The sequence below is a fragment of the Enhydra lutris genome, unplaced genomic scaffold, assembly GCF_002288905.1.
Source record: "Enhydra lutris kenyoni isolate GAN:26980312 unplaced genomic scaffold, ASM228890v2 scaffoldscaffold8, whole genome shotgun sequence".
In the NCBI taxonomy this organism is placed as follows: domain Eukaryota; kingdom Metazoa; phylum Chordata; class Mammalia; order Carnivora; family Mustelidae; genus Enhydra; species Enhydra lutris.
The window spans coordinates 14217502-14239134 of record NW_019154092.1 but is presented as its reverse complement, the minus strand read 5'-3'; the positions used below and the strand labels follow the sequence as shown (position 1 = coordinate 14239134).

Here is a 21633-nt window from a genome sequence, read left to right as displayed (position 1 = left end):
CAAATCATCAAAAATATGAATATTCCTTTCCTAATATCTGTTTTTCAAGGACTTCCAGGTACCTGAAATAATTCTGGGGTCTTACAATAATCAAAAAATAAGAAATAAAACTAACAAGCATGATGAAGCATTTCCCTATGAATTTCTTCCTCAGACCCCCCATAACACCATAAAGCTGGTCTTGTCTCTAACTGAGATATTCTTATAGGCAGATATGAGATTTGTAGGTCATCCTCCTAATTCCAAAATCCCATGCCACTTTCACTGTACCAATGTACCAAGAATTAAGGACTGAATTGCAGCTATTTGCCACCCAAAAGCCTATTTGTTTTAGCTTCAGGTCAATGCTGAGTTTCCAGCAGACAGAAGATTGGATGTCTGGCATCCTGATAAGGAGAGGTCTCCTCAGACATATCACAAGCCAAAAAGAAAGGGAGGGAGTTAAAACAGAGAGATTCAGACATGAGACAACAGGATTCCTAAACAAACTGAAGCCATGGCTATAGTACCAAGCATAAATCCAGTTATAAAAAAGGATTAAGGTTCCACTTCAAGATGGTGACAGAAGAAGGCTGAACTCACCTCCTCCATGGAATAGACCAAATTACACCTATTAATAGAATAACTCCTCCTGAAGAAGAACTAAGGGCTGCCTGTAATAGCTACTGAACAATCAAAGACAGAAGAGCAAGAGAGATGCAAACAGTAACAAAGGGAACCCCCATCCCCAAAGCTGCCCACAAACTGCGGTGGGGAGGGATAATGCTGACAGACTAGGAACAAATTCCTCTGTTCTTGGGCACAGGAAAAAAACCCATGGTTTAAACAAGCAACTAGAATATAAAAGAGACAACACTAGAACTCTGCCAAGCAGCGGAGTTGCTGCAGGGAAGTTCTCCAAGTCAGACTAGAGAACCACATGGCTTATGTTCCCACCCTACCTTGGAAGCCCAGACTGGAGAAGAGTCCAGACATCTCAGCAGGAAGATCCAATGGTCTTGGTTGGCTTGCAACTTCAGTGAGCCTATGGTCCATAGGCTCACACCAGCCCTAGATGCATTGGGACATAGAAAATCCAAGGTTTAGAGGGGCCAGGAAACTGTGGTAATCTCTGTCCCCTTCCACTTCAAGGGCCTAGACCAAAGTAGGGTCTGACCACCATAAGAGGTGGGGTTCAGACACCATAAATGGAAGATCAGATCACCACAGAGGGCTTGGGACCTCAGCAAGTACAGACTACACAGGCCCAGACCAGTCCTAGCTGCACTGGGAAACAGGAAAGGAAGGAAGAACAAAAAACAAAAAACAACAACAACAAAAAAAACATGGCTTAGAGGGGCCAAGGGCAGGAACACTTGTCTTGTTTTGTCTTTATTTTTTCCTTTTTGGTTTTGTTCTTTTCTTTTTTTATTTAAGTTTTTTTCCCACTCTTTTTCTGTTTTCTTTTATTATTTTTTTTTATTCTCTCTGTAAAAAGCCACAGTTTAAAAGAGTAGGTAGTATATACAGCCATAGCACCAGCCACCCAGAAAAAGTAACCAAATACACACAGTCTGCATATAAGTCACCATACACAAGACCATTCCTTCAATATTAGTAATCATTTCACTAATCCATATAAACAAACACAGAAAGTCAAGCAAAATGAGGATAAACAATAATATGCTTCAAAAGTAAAAGTAAGAAAAAACCTCAGTAACAGAATTAAATGAAACAAAGATACACAACATACCTGATAAAGAATTTAAAGAAATTATTATAAAAATAATCACTGGGTTGGAGAAAAGATGGAAGAAATCAGTGAGACCTTCAACAAAGAAAAGAAAATATTTTTTTAAAAAATCGGAGCCGAAGAATACAATAACTAAAATAAAAAACAAACTGAAGGGACTCAACAGTAGGTGAGAGGATGCAAAAGAACATATCAGTGATCTGGAAGACAGGGTAACGGAAATCACACAAGTTGAATGTCAAAAAGAGAAAAAAAAATTAAAAAAATAAGGATACAGGGGTGCCTGGGTGGCTCAGTTGATTAAACATCTGCCTTCAGCTCAGGTCATGATCCCAAAGTCCCAGGATCAAGCCATGCATCAGGCTCCCTGCTCAGCTTCTTCCCCTCCCTTTGCTCCTGCTCCTGCTCATGCTCTCTCACTCACTCTCTCTCAATAAATAAAATCTTTTAAAAAATAAAGAAATAAATAAAAATAAGGATAGAATAAGAGCTCTTGAACAACATCAAGTGAACAAACATTCACACAATAGGAGTCTCAGAAGAACAGAAAGAGAAAGATGTAGAAAACTTATTTGAAGAGATAACAACTGAAAACATCCTCAACCTAAGGAGGGAAATAGACATCTAAGCCCAAGAAACAGAGAGTTCCAAATAAGATGAATCCAAAGAGGTCCACACCATGGCACATAATAATTAAAATGTCAAAGGCTAAAAATAAAGAATCCTAACAGCAAGAGAGAAACAAAAAGTTACCTAGAAGGGAAAACCCTAAAAGATTCTCAGATGATTTTACAGCAGGAACTTTGTAAACCAAAGATAATGGCATGATCTATTCCAAGTGCTGAAAGGAAAAAACCTACAACCAAGAATGGTTATCACTCAGATTTAAAGGAGATATAAACAGCTTCACAAACAAAAGAAAGATAAAGGGATTTATAACCACTAAACCAGCCTTAAAAGAAATGTTAAAGGGACTTAAGTGGGGGAAAAAATGGCCATTAGATATAAAATATGAATAAAAAGATATAAAATATGAACACTTAAATAAAATGTGAAGAGGGGAGCAAAAAGTGAAGAGAAGGGGGAGGAAAAGAAAAAAAATTTGTTTTTTGGGGTATTTTTAGAATGTATTTGAACTTAACGTGACCATCAAATTAATAATGACTGCTACTTAATTAGGATGTTATATAGGAATTTCATGGTAACCACAAACCCAAAACCTATGATAGACACAAAAAAGTACAGAGAAAGTCAGACAAAACACCATACATAGCTCATTGATGACAAAGAAAGAGAGCAAGAAAAGAAAAAAGGAATAAAGAACTACAAAAACAATCAGAAAACAAATTATAAATATGTCAATATGTACATACCTATTAATAATTATTTTAAGTGTAAATGGCCTAAATGTTTCAATCAAAAGACACAGAGTGACACATGTTATATATGAACCTGATGGTAACCACAAACCCAAACCCTATAATAGACACACAAAAAATAAAGAGAAAGTCAGATAAAACACTATAGATACTCATTGATGACAAAGAAAGAGTTCAAGAAAAGAAAAAAAGGAATAAAGAAGAAATACAAAAACAACCAGAAAACAAATTATGAAAATGTCAATATATACATACCTATAAATAATTAGTTTAGGTGTAAATGGCCTAAATGCTTCAATCAAGAGACACAGAGTGACAGAATGGATTAAAAAATAAGACCTATCTATATGCTGCCTACAAGAGATTCACCTGGGATCTAAAGACACATACAGTCTGAAAGTGAAGTTCAGGATGATAAAACATTTGCAATGCAAATAGAAGTAAAAAAAAAAAAAAGCTGGGGTAGCAATTATTAATTATACAAACTAACTTTAAAACAAAGACTGTAACAAGAGACAAAGAAAGGCATTACATAATGATAAAGGGATCAATCCAACAAAAGGTTATACTATCCAACACTGGAGCACCTAAACACGGAAAGCAAAAATTAGAGGACATAAAGAGAGAAACTGATGGTAATACAATAATAGTAGGTGACTTTAGCACTCTAAGTACATCAATGGATAGATAATACAGACAGGAAATCAATAAGGAAATAATATCTTTGAACAACACACTGGACTAGATGAACATAACAGGTATATACAGAATATTCCACCCAAAAACAACAGAATAAACATTCTTTTCAAGTGCACATGGAACATTCTCCAGAACAGATCACGAGTTAGGACATAAAACAAGCCTCAATAAATTTAAGCAGACTGAAATCATACCATGCATCTTTTCTGACCACAACAATATGAAATGAGAAATAAATCACACCAAAAACAACAACAACAACTGGAAAAAGCACAAACACGTGGAGACTAAACAACATAACATTAAACATAAACATAATATTAAACATAAACATAATATTAAGCAACCAAAAAAAGAAAAAACAGAGACTAATAAAAACAAAAATTCAACAATCCAAAATCTCTAGGACACAACAAAAGCAGTTCTAAGAGAGAAATATATAGCAATACAGAACTACCTCAGAAGAAAGAAAAAACTCAAATAATCTAACCTTATCCCAAAAGGAATGAGAAAAAGAAGAACAAACAAAATTCAAAGTGAGAAGAAAGAAAGAAAGTAATAAAGATCAGAGCAGAAATAAATGATGTAGAGACTAAAAGGACATTAGAAAAAAAAAATAAATGAAACCAAGAGCTGGTTCTTTGAAAAGATAAACAAAATTGACACACTCAGACTCACCAAGAAAAAAAGAGAAAGGACCCAAGTAAGTAAAATTAGAACTGAAAGAGAAGCAACAGTTGATACCACAGAAATGCAAAAGGTTGTAGGAGAATACTATGCAAGATAACATGCCAACCAACTGGACAACCTAGAAGAAATGGATAAATTCCTAGAAACATACAACCCCCCAGAACTGAACCATGAAGAAATAGAAAATCTCAATGGACTGATTACAAGTAACAGAACTGAAATACTAATTTAAAAAAAAAAAACTAACAAAAAATAAAAGTCCAAGACCAAACGGATTCACAAGTGAATCCTACCAGACACTTAAAGAAGAGTTAATACCTATTCTCTTCAAACTATTCAAAAAATAGAAGAGAACGGAAAGCTTCCAAAACACAGTCTACAAAGTCAGCATTAGCCTAATACCAAGACCAGACAAAGACACCACAAAAAAAAAAAAATCTACAGGCCAACATCCCTGATAAACATAGATGAAAAAAATCCTACACAAAGTATTAGCAAACTGCATACAGCAATACATTAAAAAGATCATTCACCACAATCGGGTAGGATTTATTCCTAGTGGTTAAATATTCACAAATTGACATTATACACCACATGAACAAAACAAGGGATGAATGGATAAAGAAGATGTGGTGTGCATATATATACACACACATACACACACACAACAGAATATTACTCAGTCATCAAAAGAATGAAATCTTGCTATTTGCAATGACGTGGATGGAACTAGAGGGTATTATGCTACGTGAAATAAGTCGGAGAAATAAAAATATGATTTCACTCATTTAGAATTTAAGAAACAGAACAGATGAACACAGGGGAAAGGAAGGAAAAATAAAATAAGAAAAAAAAGAAAGGGAGGCAAACCATAAGAGATGCCGAACTACAGGGAGCTGAGAGTTGCTGAAAGGGAGGTGGGTAGGGAGATGGGGTAACTGGATGATGGGCATTAAGGAGGGCACTTGAAGTAATGAGCACTGTGTGCTGTATGCAACTGATGAATCACTGAATTCTACCTCTGAAACTAATAATACAGCATATATTAATTAAGCTGTATTTAAATTTTAAAATGTTTAAAAAATAATTCCTAGCCACAGCAATCAGACAAGAAAAATAAGATGCAAAAAATAAAAAATTTAAATTAGAAATTTAAAAATTAAGAAGAGTAAGAGGCATCCATATTGATAAGAAGTTAAGCTGTCACTATTCACAGATAACATGATACTATACATAGAAAATCCTCAAGATTCCACCAAAAAAAGTGGTAGAAGTAATAAACAAATTCAGTAAACTGCCAGAATACAAAATTAATACCCTGAAACCAGAAGTGTTTTTATATACTAACAACAAAGTTGCAGGAAGAGAAATTAAAAAACAACATAATTTACAATTGCACCAAAAAGAATAAAATACCTAAAAATAAACAAATAACCTAATAAATTAACAACCTAAAAATAAATAAAATGCCTAAAAGTAAAAATGAGGTGAAAGACCCACTCTGAAAACTATAAACATTGATGAAAGAAATTGAAGACTACATAAATGGGAAAATAGTCCATGCTCTTGGATTGAAAGAATTAATATTGTCAAAATATCAATATTACCCAAAGCAATCTACAGATTCAATAAAACCCCTATCAAAATACCAACAGCATTTTTCACAAAACTAGAACAAATAATTTGTATGGAACCACAGAAGACCCCAAACAGTCAAAGCAATCCTGAGAAAGAACAAAGTTGGAGGTATCACAATTTCAGATTTCAAGATATACTACAAAGCTGTAGTAAACAAAACAGAATGGTACAGGCACGAGCGCACACACACACACGCACACACATACACACAAACATACACACATACAGATCAAGAGAACAGGATAGTGATCCCAGAAATAAGCCCACATATTTGATCAATTAACCTATGACAAAGCGGGTAAGAATATACAATGGGGAAAGACTACCTTTTCAATAAATGGAGCTGGGAAAACTGGACAGCTAAATGCAAAAGAATGAAAATGGACCACTTTATTACACCATACACAAAAATAAGCTCAAAATGGACTAAAGGCCTAAATATGAGGCATGAAACTATTAAAACCTTAAAAGAGAACATAGGCCATAACTTCTCTGACATCAACCATTTTTCTAGATATATCTCTTAGGGCAGGAGAAACAAAAGCAAAATAAACTATTGGTACTACATCAAAATAAAAAGCTTTTGCACAGCAGAGGAAACCACCAACTAAACAGAAAGACAACCTATCAATGGGAGAAGATATTTGCAAATGACACATCTAATAAGGGTCAGTATCCACAACATTTAAAGAACACAAACAATGCAACACCAAAAAAATTAACAACTGATTAAAAAATGTTAAGAGGACCTGAATAGGCATTTTTCGAAAGAAGAAATACAGATGGCCAACAGACACATGAAAAGATGCTCCATATCACTCGGCATCACGGAAATACAAATCAAAACCACAATGAGATACCACCTCATACCGGTCAGAATAGCTAAAATCAAGAAGATAAGAAACAAGTGTTGGCAAGGATGTGGGGAAAGGGAACCCTCATGCACTGTTGGTGGGAATGTAAACTGGCACAGCCACTTTGGAAAATAGTATGGACATTCCTCAAAAAATTAAAAACAGAACTACCATATGACCCCTAATTCTACTATTGGGTATTTATCTATGGAAAATGAAAACATCATTAGAAAAGATAGATATATCCCAGGTGTTTATTGCAGCAATTTTTTTTTTTGTAATAACGAAGACATGGAAGCAACCTAAGTGTCCATCAATAGAAGAATGGATAAGGAAAAATGTTATGTATATACAGAATATTACACAACCAAAAAAGGATGAAATGTCAGTTGAGACAACATGGATAGACCTAGAGGTTATTATGCTAAGTAAAAAAAAGTCAGACTGAGAAAGAAAAATTGTATATGATTCTACTCATAAATGGAATCTAAGAAAAAACAATGAATAAACAAACAAAAGGAATCAGAATTATAAATACAGAGAACAGATTGATGGTTGCCAGAGGGGAGGTATAAGGTTGGCAAAACAGGTGAAGGGGAGAGGGAGACAGAGGTGCATGTTCTGACACATATACAATACTACTACTACTACTAATACTACTACTACTAATAATAATAAAAAGAAGGTAGGAGGAAACTTTGAGAGGTGATGGATAGGTTTACAGCCTTGATAGTGGTGATGGTTTCATAGGTATATACTTGTTCCCATACTCATTAAATTGTATACATTAAATATGTACAGCTTTTTCATGTCAATCACACCTCAGTAAAGTAGTTTAAAAATGAAGAAAGAAACAAGTAAATCATAGTGTAGGATTTGGAGTGAAACAGATTGGGGTTCAGGTCCCACTTTCGCTATTTCTTAGCTGTATGACTTTGACCAACTCATTTAAACTCTCTGAATCTCACTTTGCTCATCTGTAGAATGAATGAAGTCACCACAGGTGGAATAATATGATGTCTGGGATTGTCTTTTTAACAATCCAGGTGGGAGGAGTAGGCAGGGGTATAAAGTAATAACTGGTCATAGGTTGATAATTGCTGAAACTGAATGATTGGTATATAGAAGTTCATTATATCATTGTCTCTTATTTTGTGTATGTTTTAAATTTCCATATTATAAAGATTTATTTATTTATTTATTTGACAGAGAGAAAGAAATCACAAGTAGTCAGAGAGGCAGGCAGAGAGAGAAGGGGAAGCAGGCTCCCCGCTGAGCAGAGAGCCCGATGCGGGGCTCAATCCCAGGACCCTGATATCATGACCTGAGCCAAAGTCAGAGGCTTAACCCACTGAGCCACCCAGGCGCCCGGAATTTCCATATTATAAAGCTCGGGAAAATTCATTTAAAAATATGAATGCCTCATCAGGAAAATGGATAATCAGAACTGTTGATAATTCATGAAAAAAATATGACTAGCCTAGTATTTTTTCTTAAAGATTTTATTTATTTATTTATTTGACAGAGATCACAAGTAGGCAGAGAGGCAGGCGTGGAGGAGCAGGGAGGAAGCAGATTCTCGGCTGGGCAGAGAACCCGATGTAGGGCTCGATCCCAGAACCCTGAGATCATGACCTTAGCCGAAAACAGAGGCTTAACCCACTGAGCCACCCATGTGCCCCTGGCCTAGTATTTTTAAATGTTTTAAATGTTAAAATTAGTAATTTTAAAAATTACTAATAATTTTTAATTTAAATTTTACAAATAAAACTGGTATCTCTTAAGTGATAACCATATGTGCAATTTAAGCAAGAAAAAGATGAACATGGGGGAAGGGGAAAAAATGAGAGAGAGAGAAGGAGGCAAACCATAAAAGACTTTTTTAACTATAGAGAATAAACTGAGGGTTGCTGAAGGGGAGGTATGTGGGGGGTGGGCTAAATGACTGATGGGTATTAAGGTAATCACCGTGAGTGATGAGTACTGGGTGTTATATATAAGTGATGAATCACTAAATTTTTCTCCCAAAAACCATATTACACTATATGTTAACTAAATAAAAAAGTTTTTTAAAAGTGATGATCAAAATCATTAAAATAACAACAAAGTTTGTGGCTAATCCTATCTGATTTCAAGACTTTTTAATATAAACTACAGTAATCAAGATAGTATAGAACTCACATAAAGACATAGTTCAGTGGAACAAAACTAAGAATCTGGAAATAGATCCACATATCTCTGTCAATTGTTTTCAACCAAGATGCCAATGCAATTCAGTAGCAGAAAAGAAATATTATAACCATTAATGCTATATTAATTGGCTATACATTTGGAAAAAAATAAACATTGACCTTTATCTCACACTACACATAAAAATAACTATAAATAGATCATCAACCAAATTGTATAAAACTTCTAGAAGAAAAAAATTCCAGGAAATGCAAATAATCTTGGGTTTAGTAAACATTTTTTTAAATATTAGCAAACCAAAAACAGCACTGTAGGGAAAAAAATTACAGACCTCATCCTAGAGGGATTTATTCAGTTTGAAAGGCTACCTCATAATTTGAAAGCCAATAAATGTAATATGTCATATTAACAAACTAAAGAAGAAAAATCATATGATCTTATCAATTGACACAGAAAAGACATCTAATGAAATACAGCATTTAGTCATGATAAAAACTCTCAAAACAATAGGAATAGAACTTCCCCAAGTTAATAAAAAGCATCTTTAAAAAAAAAGTTCCAAGCAAGATCCACAAGGTTCTTGAGAATTTATGCCAACAGAAATGATACCAGCTTGGACTCAAAGGGAGAGTGTATAAAATAAAAAGAAGGCTGTCATATCTCCCAAATTATACTGACAGGAAGCAAGCTGTTAAAAGAAGTCAGCTGTAAACACATGCTACCTTTCATAGAAAAGGGAGGATAACTCAAAGGATGAAAACAAAAGTCAAGAGAATTGGACCAGAGCTCAGAGGGTGCAGACAACAACTGGGAGCCAAGGTGACTGCTAACCTTTACTGAACTTACACTGAAGTCTAATCAAGGAAGTCTGCCTGAAGTTCACTTGGCTAAATTGTGTAGGGATAAAATGTACAGGGGTACTTACAGAAGATGGATATACAGGGCTTTGACAAAATCTTGGGATATTATGTTTATTATCTTGTTTGTGATGGTAGCTTCACGGGTATACACTTAAATCAAAGTTCATTAAACTTTACATTGTTAAGTATGTGCAATTTATTTACACCAATTATACCTCAGTACAGCTGTAAAATAATAAAAATAATCCTATAAGACAATTCTAGAAAAAAAAATGCCCAAATAACATTTTCATTCAAAAGGTGGAAAATACAGAGAAGTAGAAACTAACAAATTCTAACAAACAGATAGAATAAATTGCATGTACTATTATCCTCTGTATTTCTAGAGAAATATAAAATATTTTAATTTTTTATAATCTACAAAGAATAAAATGCTTTCATTGTAATTCTTCTGAACTCACATATTTTAGCTGCCTACTATCTAGTAACGTCATTATGGCTAGAAAATAAACCAAAATTTAATCAGGACTTGGTTTGCTCGCTATTTCTCACATTGCTTAGTGATCTCTATGATCTGCTTCTCTAAACTTCTGCATCACTTTCTGTCTATTCCACCACTTAATCTTTGTACACTGTGGTTTGTTATGCTGTAATGGTTTTTTATGCAAGTCTTAGCTACTCAACAGAATTCAAAGATACTTGAAAGCCAAGCGTTCATTCATTCATTCATTAATATGGGCAGTTCAGGTATGCTGGTAGGAGAAACATAAATAAAAGACTGTACTCCTCTCATAAGGTGTTCCAGAGGATAAAAAGCCTTTTTTTTTTTTCAGTGAGCTACCTAAAGAATTAACCACTTTTCTCTTTCCGTGATAAATGTGAGGGAAAACCTATCTGGATAATCCACACATGTGAAAAGCGGCTCTCAGAGCAAGAATAAAAGCCTTCTTTTAGGGGATGGGAAAAGTGGATCATGAAGTTAAGACATGTTGTCAGGAAGATTGTAAATAAAGAGAAATAAGCATATATATTGAATAACTTCTAAGTACCAGGTCCTATGCTAGGCAACTTCATATACATTATTTCACTTCATCTTCATAATAATCTTACAAAGCCCAAAGATTAGCCTACTTATTCCTCAGAAAACAGGAAGGCATAGTTTAAATAATTATTCAGTCACTCAGAAGATGAATATCAAGATTCAAAATATAGATCCAACTGATCCCACAGCCTAGTTTTTTCCCAACTGAGGAAGAGTCATAAGCAATAGCACAGAGTCCTAAAGTCAAATAACAAAGAACAGTCTAGTTTGACTAATAATCGGGATCTGTGTGGGCAATTTGGGGAGAAGCAGCTAAAAATCAGCTGGGTGCCTTGTGTTTTTCCTTAAAGATACTGCCCAAAAATGATTTAACACTGTTGAGAGTAAGTGACTATTCATTTGCCCTAGTTGTCATCCAAAGTTATCCCATTGTTGTGTCACAGTTATCTAGTAATTGGGCCAAAGCCCTATCAGAGAAAGTAAATGAAAAAATAGTTTCCTCATGTTCTCCAACCCTAGAGATCAATTTGTTTTTATATGGTCCCAAGATCTTCGACTGCTACTGAAAAAGACCAAGAAGTTCCCCTCAAGTTCACAGAAGTCCCAGAAGACTTAGGTTAACTCTTAGGAATATTTAAGGGAAAAGGCTGATTGTGGAGTTACCATGGTAATCTGACTTGCTTTCAAGCTGGACTAGTTAATAGAACCAGGAATTAAGACCATCTGTGTAGTTCTGGACTGGTCCATACATCCAAACACTGCTAACAGTTCACCATGGTACATAAAATAATTTGCACCTACACTTAACTTACTTAATCTCTCCTTTCTTACTACTTGAATAGCCATCTTCAAATCCAAATCTGTATTTTTGCATAAGTTTCCTTAAAAATGTGAACTGCAAATGGCTAATTGAGGAACACAGAACTGCATAGTAAATATGCTAATAACTTATGTCAAAGGGTTTTACAGCCTAACTGATTCTGAGTGGTTCTGAATGGCACTGTGGCTATCAGTTCAATCAATGTCACTAAAATCTTTAATGAAAACTAGTGTGTTAATAACTTATCATATATTGATATCCTATATCAATAGATAGATAGATACATCATATATGATATCATATATTGAGAAAGGTATGTTTGGATGATTATATACGAACCATTCTAAATTTGCTTCAGGCTACCCAATGGATCCTCTCATTAACAGCTAATGAGCCTATTAGTAAGATCTCAAGTTCATTAACAAACATTATACAACATAAAGTGCCTTAATTTAGGAATCAGAATTCAAGTCCTGGTTATCACTTATTACCTATGTCAGCTAGCCTCTATGAACTTGTTCTCTCATTATAACTACAACTTCATAAAACTGCTTTGAGGGTAAAATGACATAATTGAAGTAAAAGCACTCTGATAACCAGAGAACTATGCCAATGGGCCTGTGGTGCTTCCCAGGGTGTGGTAGGCCAGTGGTGAATGAGTCAAATGAGGTGAACTGATGAGCATCTTCAGGGAAGGGAAGGCCCTTTAATGTGATTATAATCTTCCTCTGAATCACTATCAGTGGAAAACCCAAAGTCTCACTGAAGCTGAAATATAAAAATTCACTAAAGATATGTCTCTGAGGTACCAAACCTGAAAAGGTGAATTTGGTGTTCTAATAAGAAAGAGTTTGAGTCATAGAACTTGGAGGACTAGAATAGGACAAGGTAAATACAGCCTACAGCAAGGAGAGAGCAAGGTAGCAGTTGAGGCAAGGCCCAGACCTGAGTCATGGACTAATGTCTCTGTCCTCCTTCAAGAAGACAACCAGCCCACAGTGACACTGGCTTTTTTGAGGCAGCTCAAATGTTGACATCCAAGAAGAAAACCTATTCTCACTTTCAGACCATCCAAAGAAAAAGGCCTTATTTACTTGGTAGGTATCTTATCAACAAGAAAATCCCTTTGATGGCTGTCTCAGTCAGTTCCAGGCTACTATAAAAATTACCATCAACATTTATTCTTTGGGGCCTTATTTACTTGGTAGGTATCTTATCAACAAGAAAATCCCTTTGAAGGCTGTCTCAGTCAGTCCCAGGCTACTATAAAAATTACCATCAACATTTATTCTTTGGGGTTCAGGAGGTTCAAAGTTCAAGATCAGGTGTCAGCATGGTCAGGTTCCCTGTAAGCCATCTTCCTGGTTATGTCCTCATCTGACCTTTTGTTGGTGCTTGCATCCAGAGACTGAGATCCCATGTTTCTTTTTATAAGGCTAATTAATCCTATCATGAGGGCCCCACGCTGACAACCTAATCTGACCCTAATTGCCTCCCAAAGGCCCCACCCCTAAATATTATCACATTGAGGGTTAGAGTTTCAGCATGTGAATTTTAGGAGGGTACAAATGTTCAGTCCACAGCTGGTGCACATAAAAATCAAGGTCCTGCAAGTGTAACAGATCTATTTTGAACCAAAATTAAAGTTTCTGAATATAGAAGAAATATGAGAAAGGCCACCAATTAACCACCTATGGAAGTCATCAAAGAACAATGTACAGTAACTATGAAGTTCAGAGACACGAGCTGAAGCCCAAAAGCTACATGGGGCCTTTGTTTTAATTTTCAATTACTTGTTTCTAGGCAAGACCACAATGGAAATGATGGGTTTCAAAGCTTCCTCATGTATGAAACCAGGTGTAAGCTAGGAAATCTGATCTCAAGAAAAAGATCAAGAAAATATGATGTTTAGACAGAAAAACTCCATGGGCAGTATTCAGGTGAATGCCCTGAATTGGAATACAGATTGTTTAAGAAAAGCTTTTTGACCTGAAACTAAAAAATATGTGAAGAGCTCATACACTAATTGCTTAAAATATTCCAAATACCTTACATGTGTTAACTCATTTAATCCTCATAACAACTTCAGAAACAAGTATTATTATTTCCCATTTCTGAGAAAGGAAGACAGAAAGGGCCCAGTTAAAGAGGATCTGCTCCCAAAAAAGTAGTTACATGCTCTGTGATTTTACTCTAATGGACCCTGAACAGGAAGGTGAAAGAATGTCAAAAGAAAGGCCATGAATTTTAAGGATACAATCTTCTGAGGCAAGATTCCCCAAAGTTTCTTGAGTGTGGTGTCCACTGTTAACTATGTGTGGGTGAAATGGCTTTTTGTGTGGTTGCTCAGGATGCCAACTGTGATTGCATGGCCTCCAGGTAAGTCCAAATCAAACAAAACTCTAGGGCTCAGAAGTCAGGGAGCTATGCATTCTAATCCTAGTTCTAATACTTACTAAGGTTTTAGGACAAAATAGTCTCCTTTGCCTCAGTTTTCTTGACTATTAAATGGAAATAATATCTCTCAGGACTGTACAAGGATTAAATGCAATAAAATGTAAAAAGCATAGCAAAGAGTAACACACACTATTGAACAAACATTAGCTCTATCCCTTTGGCTAAGCATTTCTAAGAGTCCTAAAAGACTTTGAGTCTGTAAAAAGAATAAGACAGAAAATAAAATCCTTACAGGTTTTAAAAGCAATAAAAAATCTCTGAATGAGGGGCACCTGGACGGCTCAGTCATTTAAGCCTCTGCCTTCTGCTCAGGTCATGATCCCAGGGTCCGGGGATCCAGCCCTGCATGGGGCTCCCTGCTCAGCGGAAAACCTGCTTCTCCCTCTCCCACTCCTCCTGCTTATGTTCCCTCTCTCACTCTCTCTCTGTCAAATAAATAAATAAAATCTTTTTTAAAAAATCTCTGAATGAAGATATCTTAAAACATTAAACAAATAATAAAGTTCATTAGGTCAGTTGGCTACAACTCTGATAATGAAGTCAAACAAAGTTCAATGCTCTTACTCTGGCCTTTCTGTTCTCACAAGGTATGTGATTATTCCATTTTCCAGAACCATCCTTTGTTCAAAAAAGAGCTGAATAATTAAACAGTCATTACAAACAAGGCCCACAGGTTGTATAATTTAGGAACAGAGCTAAGATTACAACTTAAACTAAAAAAAAAACAAAAAACAAAAAAAAAAAACCTCTGTGTCTTGAATACCACATTCAGTGAATAAAAATCCTCTCTCTTTTTCCCTCAAGTATCAGTACTTGTGGTGCAACAATAAAGATCCAAAACCTTGGTGAGGATAAAATGTTTCCATAAATTATATAAAATCTATAAATACTACAAGAGCTGGAAAGAGTTTCAAATGAGGTTGTGAGATGTTTGCTTCATGCTTAAAACCTTTTTTTTCCATTTCAGTAACAAGTTAGAATATCCTTATAAATATAAAGTTAAGCCTATAATACTATATTCACACACTCAAAGAATGAACAAACTTGAAAAATAACATCTTTCATTGGCAAAATCAGTAAACATACTGGCAACCCTGTCATATAACCATTTCAATCTAACATTTTATTTAGCAGATAACTATTTGTAGAAAAGCTGTAAATTATATAAATACTTTTGTCAAAATGCTAAGTGAAAGAAGCCAGATACAATAAGTTACATATTCTATGATTGTTTATATAAAATTCTAAAAAAGCAAAACTAATAATAGAAAACAAATCATTCTTCACCAAAGGCCAGGGGTGGGAGGAAGAGACTGACTAAAATTAGACACATGAGTTTTGGGGGTGAAGAAAATGTTCTATATCATGAATATGGTGGTAGACAGACAACCATACATATGTTTTCTAAACTCACTGAACCCTATAGTAAAAATTGGAGAAGTTTATGTGAAATTGTATCTCAATTTTAAAAAAGCTTATACACAATAAATCAGCATGCTTTTCAAATAATTTCAGTAAAAAGTATTTTATTTAGTAAAAAAATATTTATGGAAATCTGTAAATAATATAAATATCTTTCAAATGATAAGCAGTGTTATCTTCTGACATTATTATAAGAAATACTTTTTAAATCTTCTAAAAAAAAACAAGCAAAACTAAGAAGTACTTGAAGAGTGATCTTGAATGCAATTTAAAACCCTCCATAAAGATAAGCTCAGTACAATGATGAGGTACTTGGTAGGTCTCTCAATATTTTTCCAGAATGTAACAGTATACCAGAAGTCAGAAATTTGGGTTGCACAGAGGCCAAGTAGACAACACAAGCGAGTGGCACGGAGCAAGTGTTACTGTGGTAAACTGCAGAGCCCATGTCCCTTCCCAAGTGAGCTGCAACCACTGGGTCCTACTGACTGATGCCCAGAAAGAATACAGACTGCAGTGCAGCCAGAGCTTCTGATGTTTAAAGTAAAGCAAAAATCTACACTTTATGTGAAATTTCCCAATTTTTCGGAATGATGGTTCAAATTTCTTTTACAACACCATATGAGCCAAATAAAACACATCTATAGACAGAATTATGACCTCTGGTCCACAGTGCATGCTTTCCGAACTTTTTTGATAACAAAGTCTTGTCATTTTTCTAACTGCTTACCTCTTTATTTGCAGTGAACCTGGAATAATGGGGAATACTGGTGTGACTGAAGTAAATTCATCTCAAAATTACATAAAGACTAGTCACTTCTGGTCTTCTGCACAGAAACCAAGTCCTATTTATATTTCTAAGCATACTGGTTGGTAAGAAAGCGAAATATCCATTAGAATGAGGGAAAAAGGGGTAAGGAAAACTGAAGAAAATCACAACTTTAAGATCAGAGTCAGCTTCTAGACTGCAGAGCAACAAAATAATCCATGTGTTGAAATTTGAGAACTTCATTGCCCCAACTAGTCCAACCTGGCTGTAAATTTCGAGCAAACAATTCCAAATATTCCCCATCTGGCTTGACATAGTCTTTTAGAACCTCTGTCCAAAAAAGAGAAAAAACACAAAAATTATTATTAAGAAAGGAATCAATTTCCTCTTAGCATTTTAAAGCAGAAAAACAAGAAGATTTCCTTAAAAAAATGTGGGGAGACAGCTAATTAATTTCAAGGATTTCATCATGGGCTTTGTTATTTATAGTTAGAAATCATTTGAAATAAGCATTCCTGAGATTGGAAACACAGTATCAGAAATTTCAGGAGTCCTGATTTATCAGTTTTCACTTGTGGATGAGAAAAAAGAATTTCAACACCCTCACAGGTGACTTTTCAGTTTTCCAATACTGCTGATATATCTGCTGAATACTAACTTTATTTTTTAATAAATGTAATCTGTGTGTGAAAAAGAAGTATATAGGAACAACACAAAAATAACCCACTTTAAAAAACTGAGATAAAATATAATGCTATGCTAGCAATATATTAGTGAAAGAGCAGTAAATGAAGAACTGGATACCGATAAAAATAGTGAACACATATAACTAACAAATAAAACACTTTCATAGCTATAACTTGGTAGCACATTCCATCATTCCCAAATTATAGATCCTTTTTACCTAAAATTTCACCATATATTTCCACAAGTAAGTAGTCCTTATGCAATGTATTAATAACTACTAAAAATTATATTTTATCAGGAAAAAGGAACCTCAAACATATGTTGATTAAATGCTATGATACACAGTAACAGAAAGAAAATACCATAGAAGCTTTTTTTTAAAGCACATGTTCATTTGGATTGCAAATATTTAAATCAATTTAACTTTGATTGTTGCTGGTTAGCTACATTAACCATTACATGAAGTGGGCATGAAAATAACAATTTAGGGATGAAGAGTCCTAGAAGAGCATTTTTTAAATGTAGTTCTTAATTACCATACAAGATTGAGCTTAGAAGAAATTTATCAAATTCCCTTTAGGAACAGTAAGTATTTCTTAGGAGTACTTGACATAGATAAAGTTTAAAATAAAAAGTATATAAAATTTTATGTTCATAATGTTCTCCAATCACTCTCACAGAAAAATAACTGTTTATAAAAATATTGGTCCTGTTTATCAAAAATCAAAGAATTTAAAGCATTCATTGTCTATAATCCAAGTGCAGTCAAATTTGGGCTTCAATAGCTTTTAGGAGATGCTAACGTGAGAGTCCTAGTCCTTTCATAAGTGTATAATTAAAAATTATTAAACCTGAAAGAGAAAGATTTCCCCAGAGCCTTAGAGGACAATAAACTTATATTACTTCTCCATTTTTTTCTCCATGAATTCAATGCCTTACCAACCTCAATTCACTTTTAATGTGGTCTAAGGTTATACTGAAGCAAGGTTTTGTGTGTTTGCCTGTTTGTTCAGTGTTTTGGTATAATACATTAGCAACTCTATTCTGGAACCATAACCTGAAGTCTAAATGGGCAGGAGTCAGCCAGTCAAAAATGTTTACTATTCTGAACAGCCACTATAATCAGTGCTATGGAACTTACCAAAGGAAACAGATACCCATGTTTCCTAAGAGTACACAATCTAGGGGCACCTGTGTGGCTCAGTGGATTAAGCCTCTGCGTTCGGCTCGGGTCATGATCTCAGAGTCCTGGAGTCGAGCCCCATATCGGGCTCTCTGCTCAGCGGGGAGCCTGCTTCCTCCTCTCTCTCTGCCTGCCTCTCCGACTACTTGTGATCTCTGTCTGTCAAATAAATAAATTAAAAAAAAAAAAAAGAGTACACAATCTAGTAGAAAAAGATGGCCAGGCACTTGGGAATTGACAACTATAGTACATAAAACTGAAACTCATTTACTACCTCCTACTTTCTACATGTAACTCATTCCTGCATTGTTTTTTTTTCCTTTCTGTTTGAGAAAAATAGAAAGTAAAGGAGTAATATTTTTAAAATGTTAACTACATTTGTGCTGCCCTCTACTGGGCATATGGCAGAACTGCACTTCATAGATACGGGATGTCAAGACTAATTTTTTTAGAATTAATAAAAGACTAATTTTTACCTACTATTTTAAAACCCTGTTTCTTAGATTAATCTTTAAACATAATTTTATCCTATTTAAAAATAATTTATAAACAGTTTAACTGTAATTTGAGAATGAAAGGTTGGGTCTTAGCTTTTAGATTTTTAAAAGTAAAAAAATAAGCCCTAAGACAAATACTAAATTATGCTTTGATACTCACTGAATGATAAAGAAAATTCAAATGAGAAGAATACAAATTAGATTCCCTCCACTGAATACTGTTTTGGTACATTGAATAATGTACCAAACATGATTTTTTTCTCAAAGAACAGTGCAATCTCACTTCTCATTTAAGTCACTAATATTTAATGCAATGAACAGTCTATGACAGTACAAAGCTTAAAGATGATTATTCACTCAGCATGCCTCTAAGTCAAAGAATGGATCATCAGGTACACATCTGAATATTTCTCAAATGAAGTAACACTACAAACTCTTCCACGTAAGCAATTTAAGATAACAGAAATCCTAAGCGCAATCAATAAAAATTACCTTGGGAATCTGTATTCACTTTCCCATGTATTCTAGCTCATGAACTATCCCATATTCTACAAAATAATAGATAGGCTGGGGACCCTGTAGTTTTCCTGAGTGGCAGCTTTAAATTTTTGGGTTTTTTAAGCAAGAATCACCAAATTAATAAAAAAGATATTCCTCAAAAAAAATTTTGAATAGGAAACAATCACAAATTGAGTATGTCATTTACATTCCTATTTGGGGGTGGGGAAGGCACAGAGAAAGGGAGAGAGAGAATCTGAAGCATGCTCCATGCCCAATGAGAAGCCTGAGATGGGGGCTTGATCTCATGACCCTGAGGATCATGATCTGAGCCAAAATCAAGAGTCAAACACGTAAGCCACTGAGCCACCCAGGTGCCCCTACATTCCTATTTCTTTAAACTCGTACTTGAAAAATTTAGCATTTACGGAGCTTCCACTATATGCTATACAATTTCAAATATATTATAAGCAATCTTAACTCTAAAAGATTAAACAACTCTAGGGACGCCTGGGTGGCTCAGTTGGTTAAGCGGCTGCCTTCGGTCAGGTCATGATCCCAGCGTCCTGGGATCGAGTCCCACATCAGGCTCCTTGCTCAGCGGGGAGCCTGCTTCTCCCTCTGCCTCTGCCTACCACTCTGTCTGCCTGTGCTCATGCTCTCTCTCTCTCTAACAAATAAATAAATAAAATCTTAAAAAAAAAAAAAGATTAAACAACTCTAAAAAAATCAAATACCATTAGTCTCTCTTTAAATGAGGACTTTGAGGTAAAAAATTGTTAGAGTAACTCATAAAGTAGCAGAGCCAGGATTCAAACCCATGTTAGTCAATCTCCAAAGCCAAAACTTTCCATTATTCCTTGCTGCTTAGTTTCACTAAATAATGAACATTATGTTAAAGCACTAAGGCTAGTAAGAATTCTAGGCTGCAGCAATTACCTTTCCAATCACTCAGAAAAGCAACACTACCTCAACATAAAACTGAATATCTACCAAGTATCAAGGAGATTCTAACTATCTCTCTCTGACTGTTATTCTGAGCTCCTGGTCTCAGAACAAGCAAGGGATAGAGTGAAATAAAGCCCCTAGTAGAACTACAGTCCTTAGATGCCCCATCAGTCTTCAGTCTATCAAGGACAGTGAGGGAGTAACAACCAATATAATAAGGGGAACCTAAAAAATTGGTATAAAAGGAAAAGCAAAAGTGAAATGAAACTAATCTACACAGCGCAGCTGGCAATCCCACAAACCTACCTCTTGTTTCAACTGTTCAACAATCTTGTTCAACAGTCTTTGGATGGAACAGACCCAGAGACCCCCTTCTTCCAGTCTCTGACTACTCTCCAACCACCTTCCAATCTCCTTTCCAGCAACGACTTCCAAGACCAGCCCACCTCATTTCTTGTGGTTAGCTCCTTATTGCTGACCAACGATGAGCTCCTAGATTCCTCAGAATTATCCTCCCAAGGTGGAGGCCCCTGTGAACTGTCTGGTCAACCTGAATTTGCAGACTTCCTTCACCTCTCAGGGCTTCTATTTGGATTGTAACAATGTGACTCCAGAAGGCCTAGGCACTTCTACCTCAAGCTGGCCAGGCATCTCTTGGAAGATGCAAAACGAGTGCAACAGCCACACCTTTTTTCAAAACATGAAGAAGCCCTCCCAAGATGAGTGAGGCAAAGCCATGAATGCCATGGAAGCTGCATGGCCCTGAAGAAGAACCTGAACCAGGCTCTTCTAGATATGCATGCTCTGGGTTCTACCCACACAAATCCCCATCTGTGGGACTTCCTGGAGAGCCACTTCCAGATGAGGAGGCAAAACTCATCAAAAACTTGGGTGACCACCTTACTATCCTCCACAGGTTGCCTGGTGGCTGGCCCAAGGCTGGGCTGGGCCAGTCAAGTATCTCTTCAAAAGGCTCACCCTCAAGCACAACTAGAAGCTTCCAGAGCCCAGCAGCCTTTGAGGGGCACCTCCACATCCCCCTGATATCAGAGCTTCTGCCTGTGCCTCTCCCTGCAGCCACTAGCCAGCCCTTTAACCATCATAGAGCCATCTCCCAAGTCATGGACCAAATGAAAACAATAAAGCTTTTGTAACAAAACAAATAAAAAGTACTATTTTGTACAAACACATAAAAAGTACTATTTTGTAATAAAAAAAATAAAAGTACTATTCACAAATGAATTTTACAATATTAATGAAAATAAAAC

General features: G+C 35.5%; 1 protein-coding gene and 1 pseudogene across 5 annotated transcripts in view; one reads left to right on the top strand and one right to left on the bottom strand.

The window, feature by feature from the left end:
• Positions 1 to 1029: 1029 nt before the first annotated feature.
• Positions 1030 to 21633, bottom strand: part of LOC111142517 (methyltransferase like 4) — a 67071-nt gene continuing 46467 nt past the window's right edge. For 3 of the 5 annotated variants that reach the window (XM_022495753.1, XM_022495754.1, XM_022495757.1), the window contains exon 9: positions 15800 to 16882. In XM_022495753.1, coding sequence (XP_022351461.1) covers positions 16737 to 16882 — 146 coding nt within the window. In that variant the 3' untranslated portion in view covers positions 15800 to 16736. Of the gene's footprint in view, positions 1051 to 15799; positions 16883 to 21633 lie in introns of those variants that run through there. The other 2 variants (XM_022495758.1, XM_022495755.1) reach the window with 2 other exon arrangements.
• Positions 20850 to 21359, top strand: LOC111142518 (annotated as a pseudogene).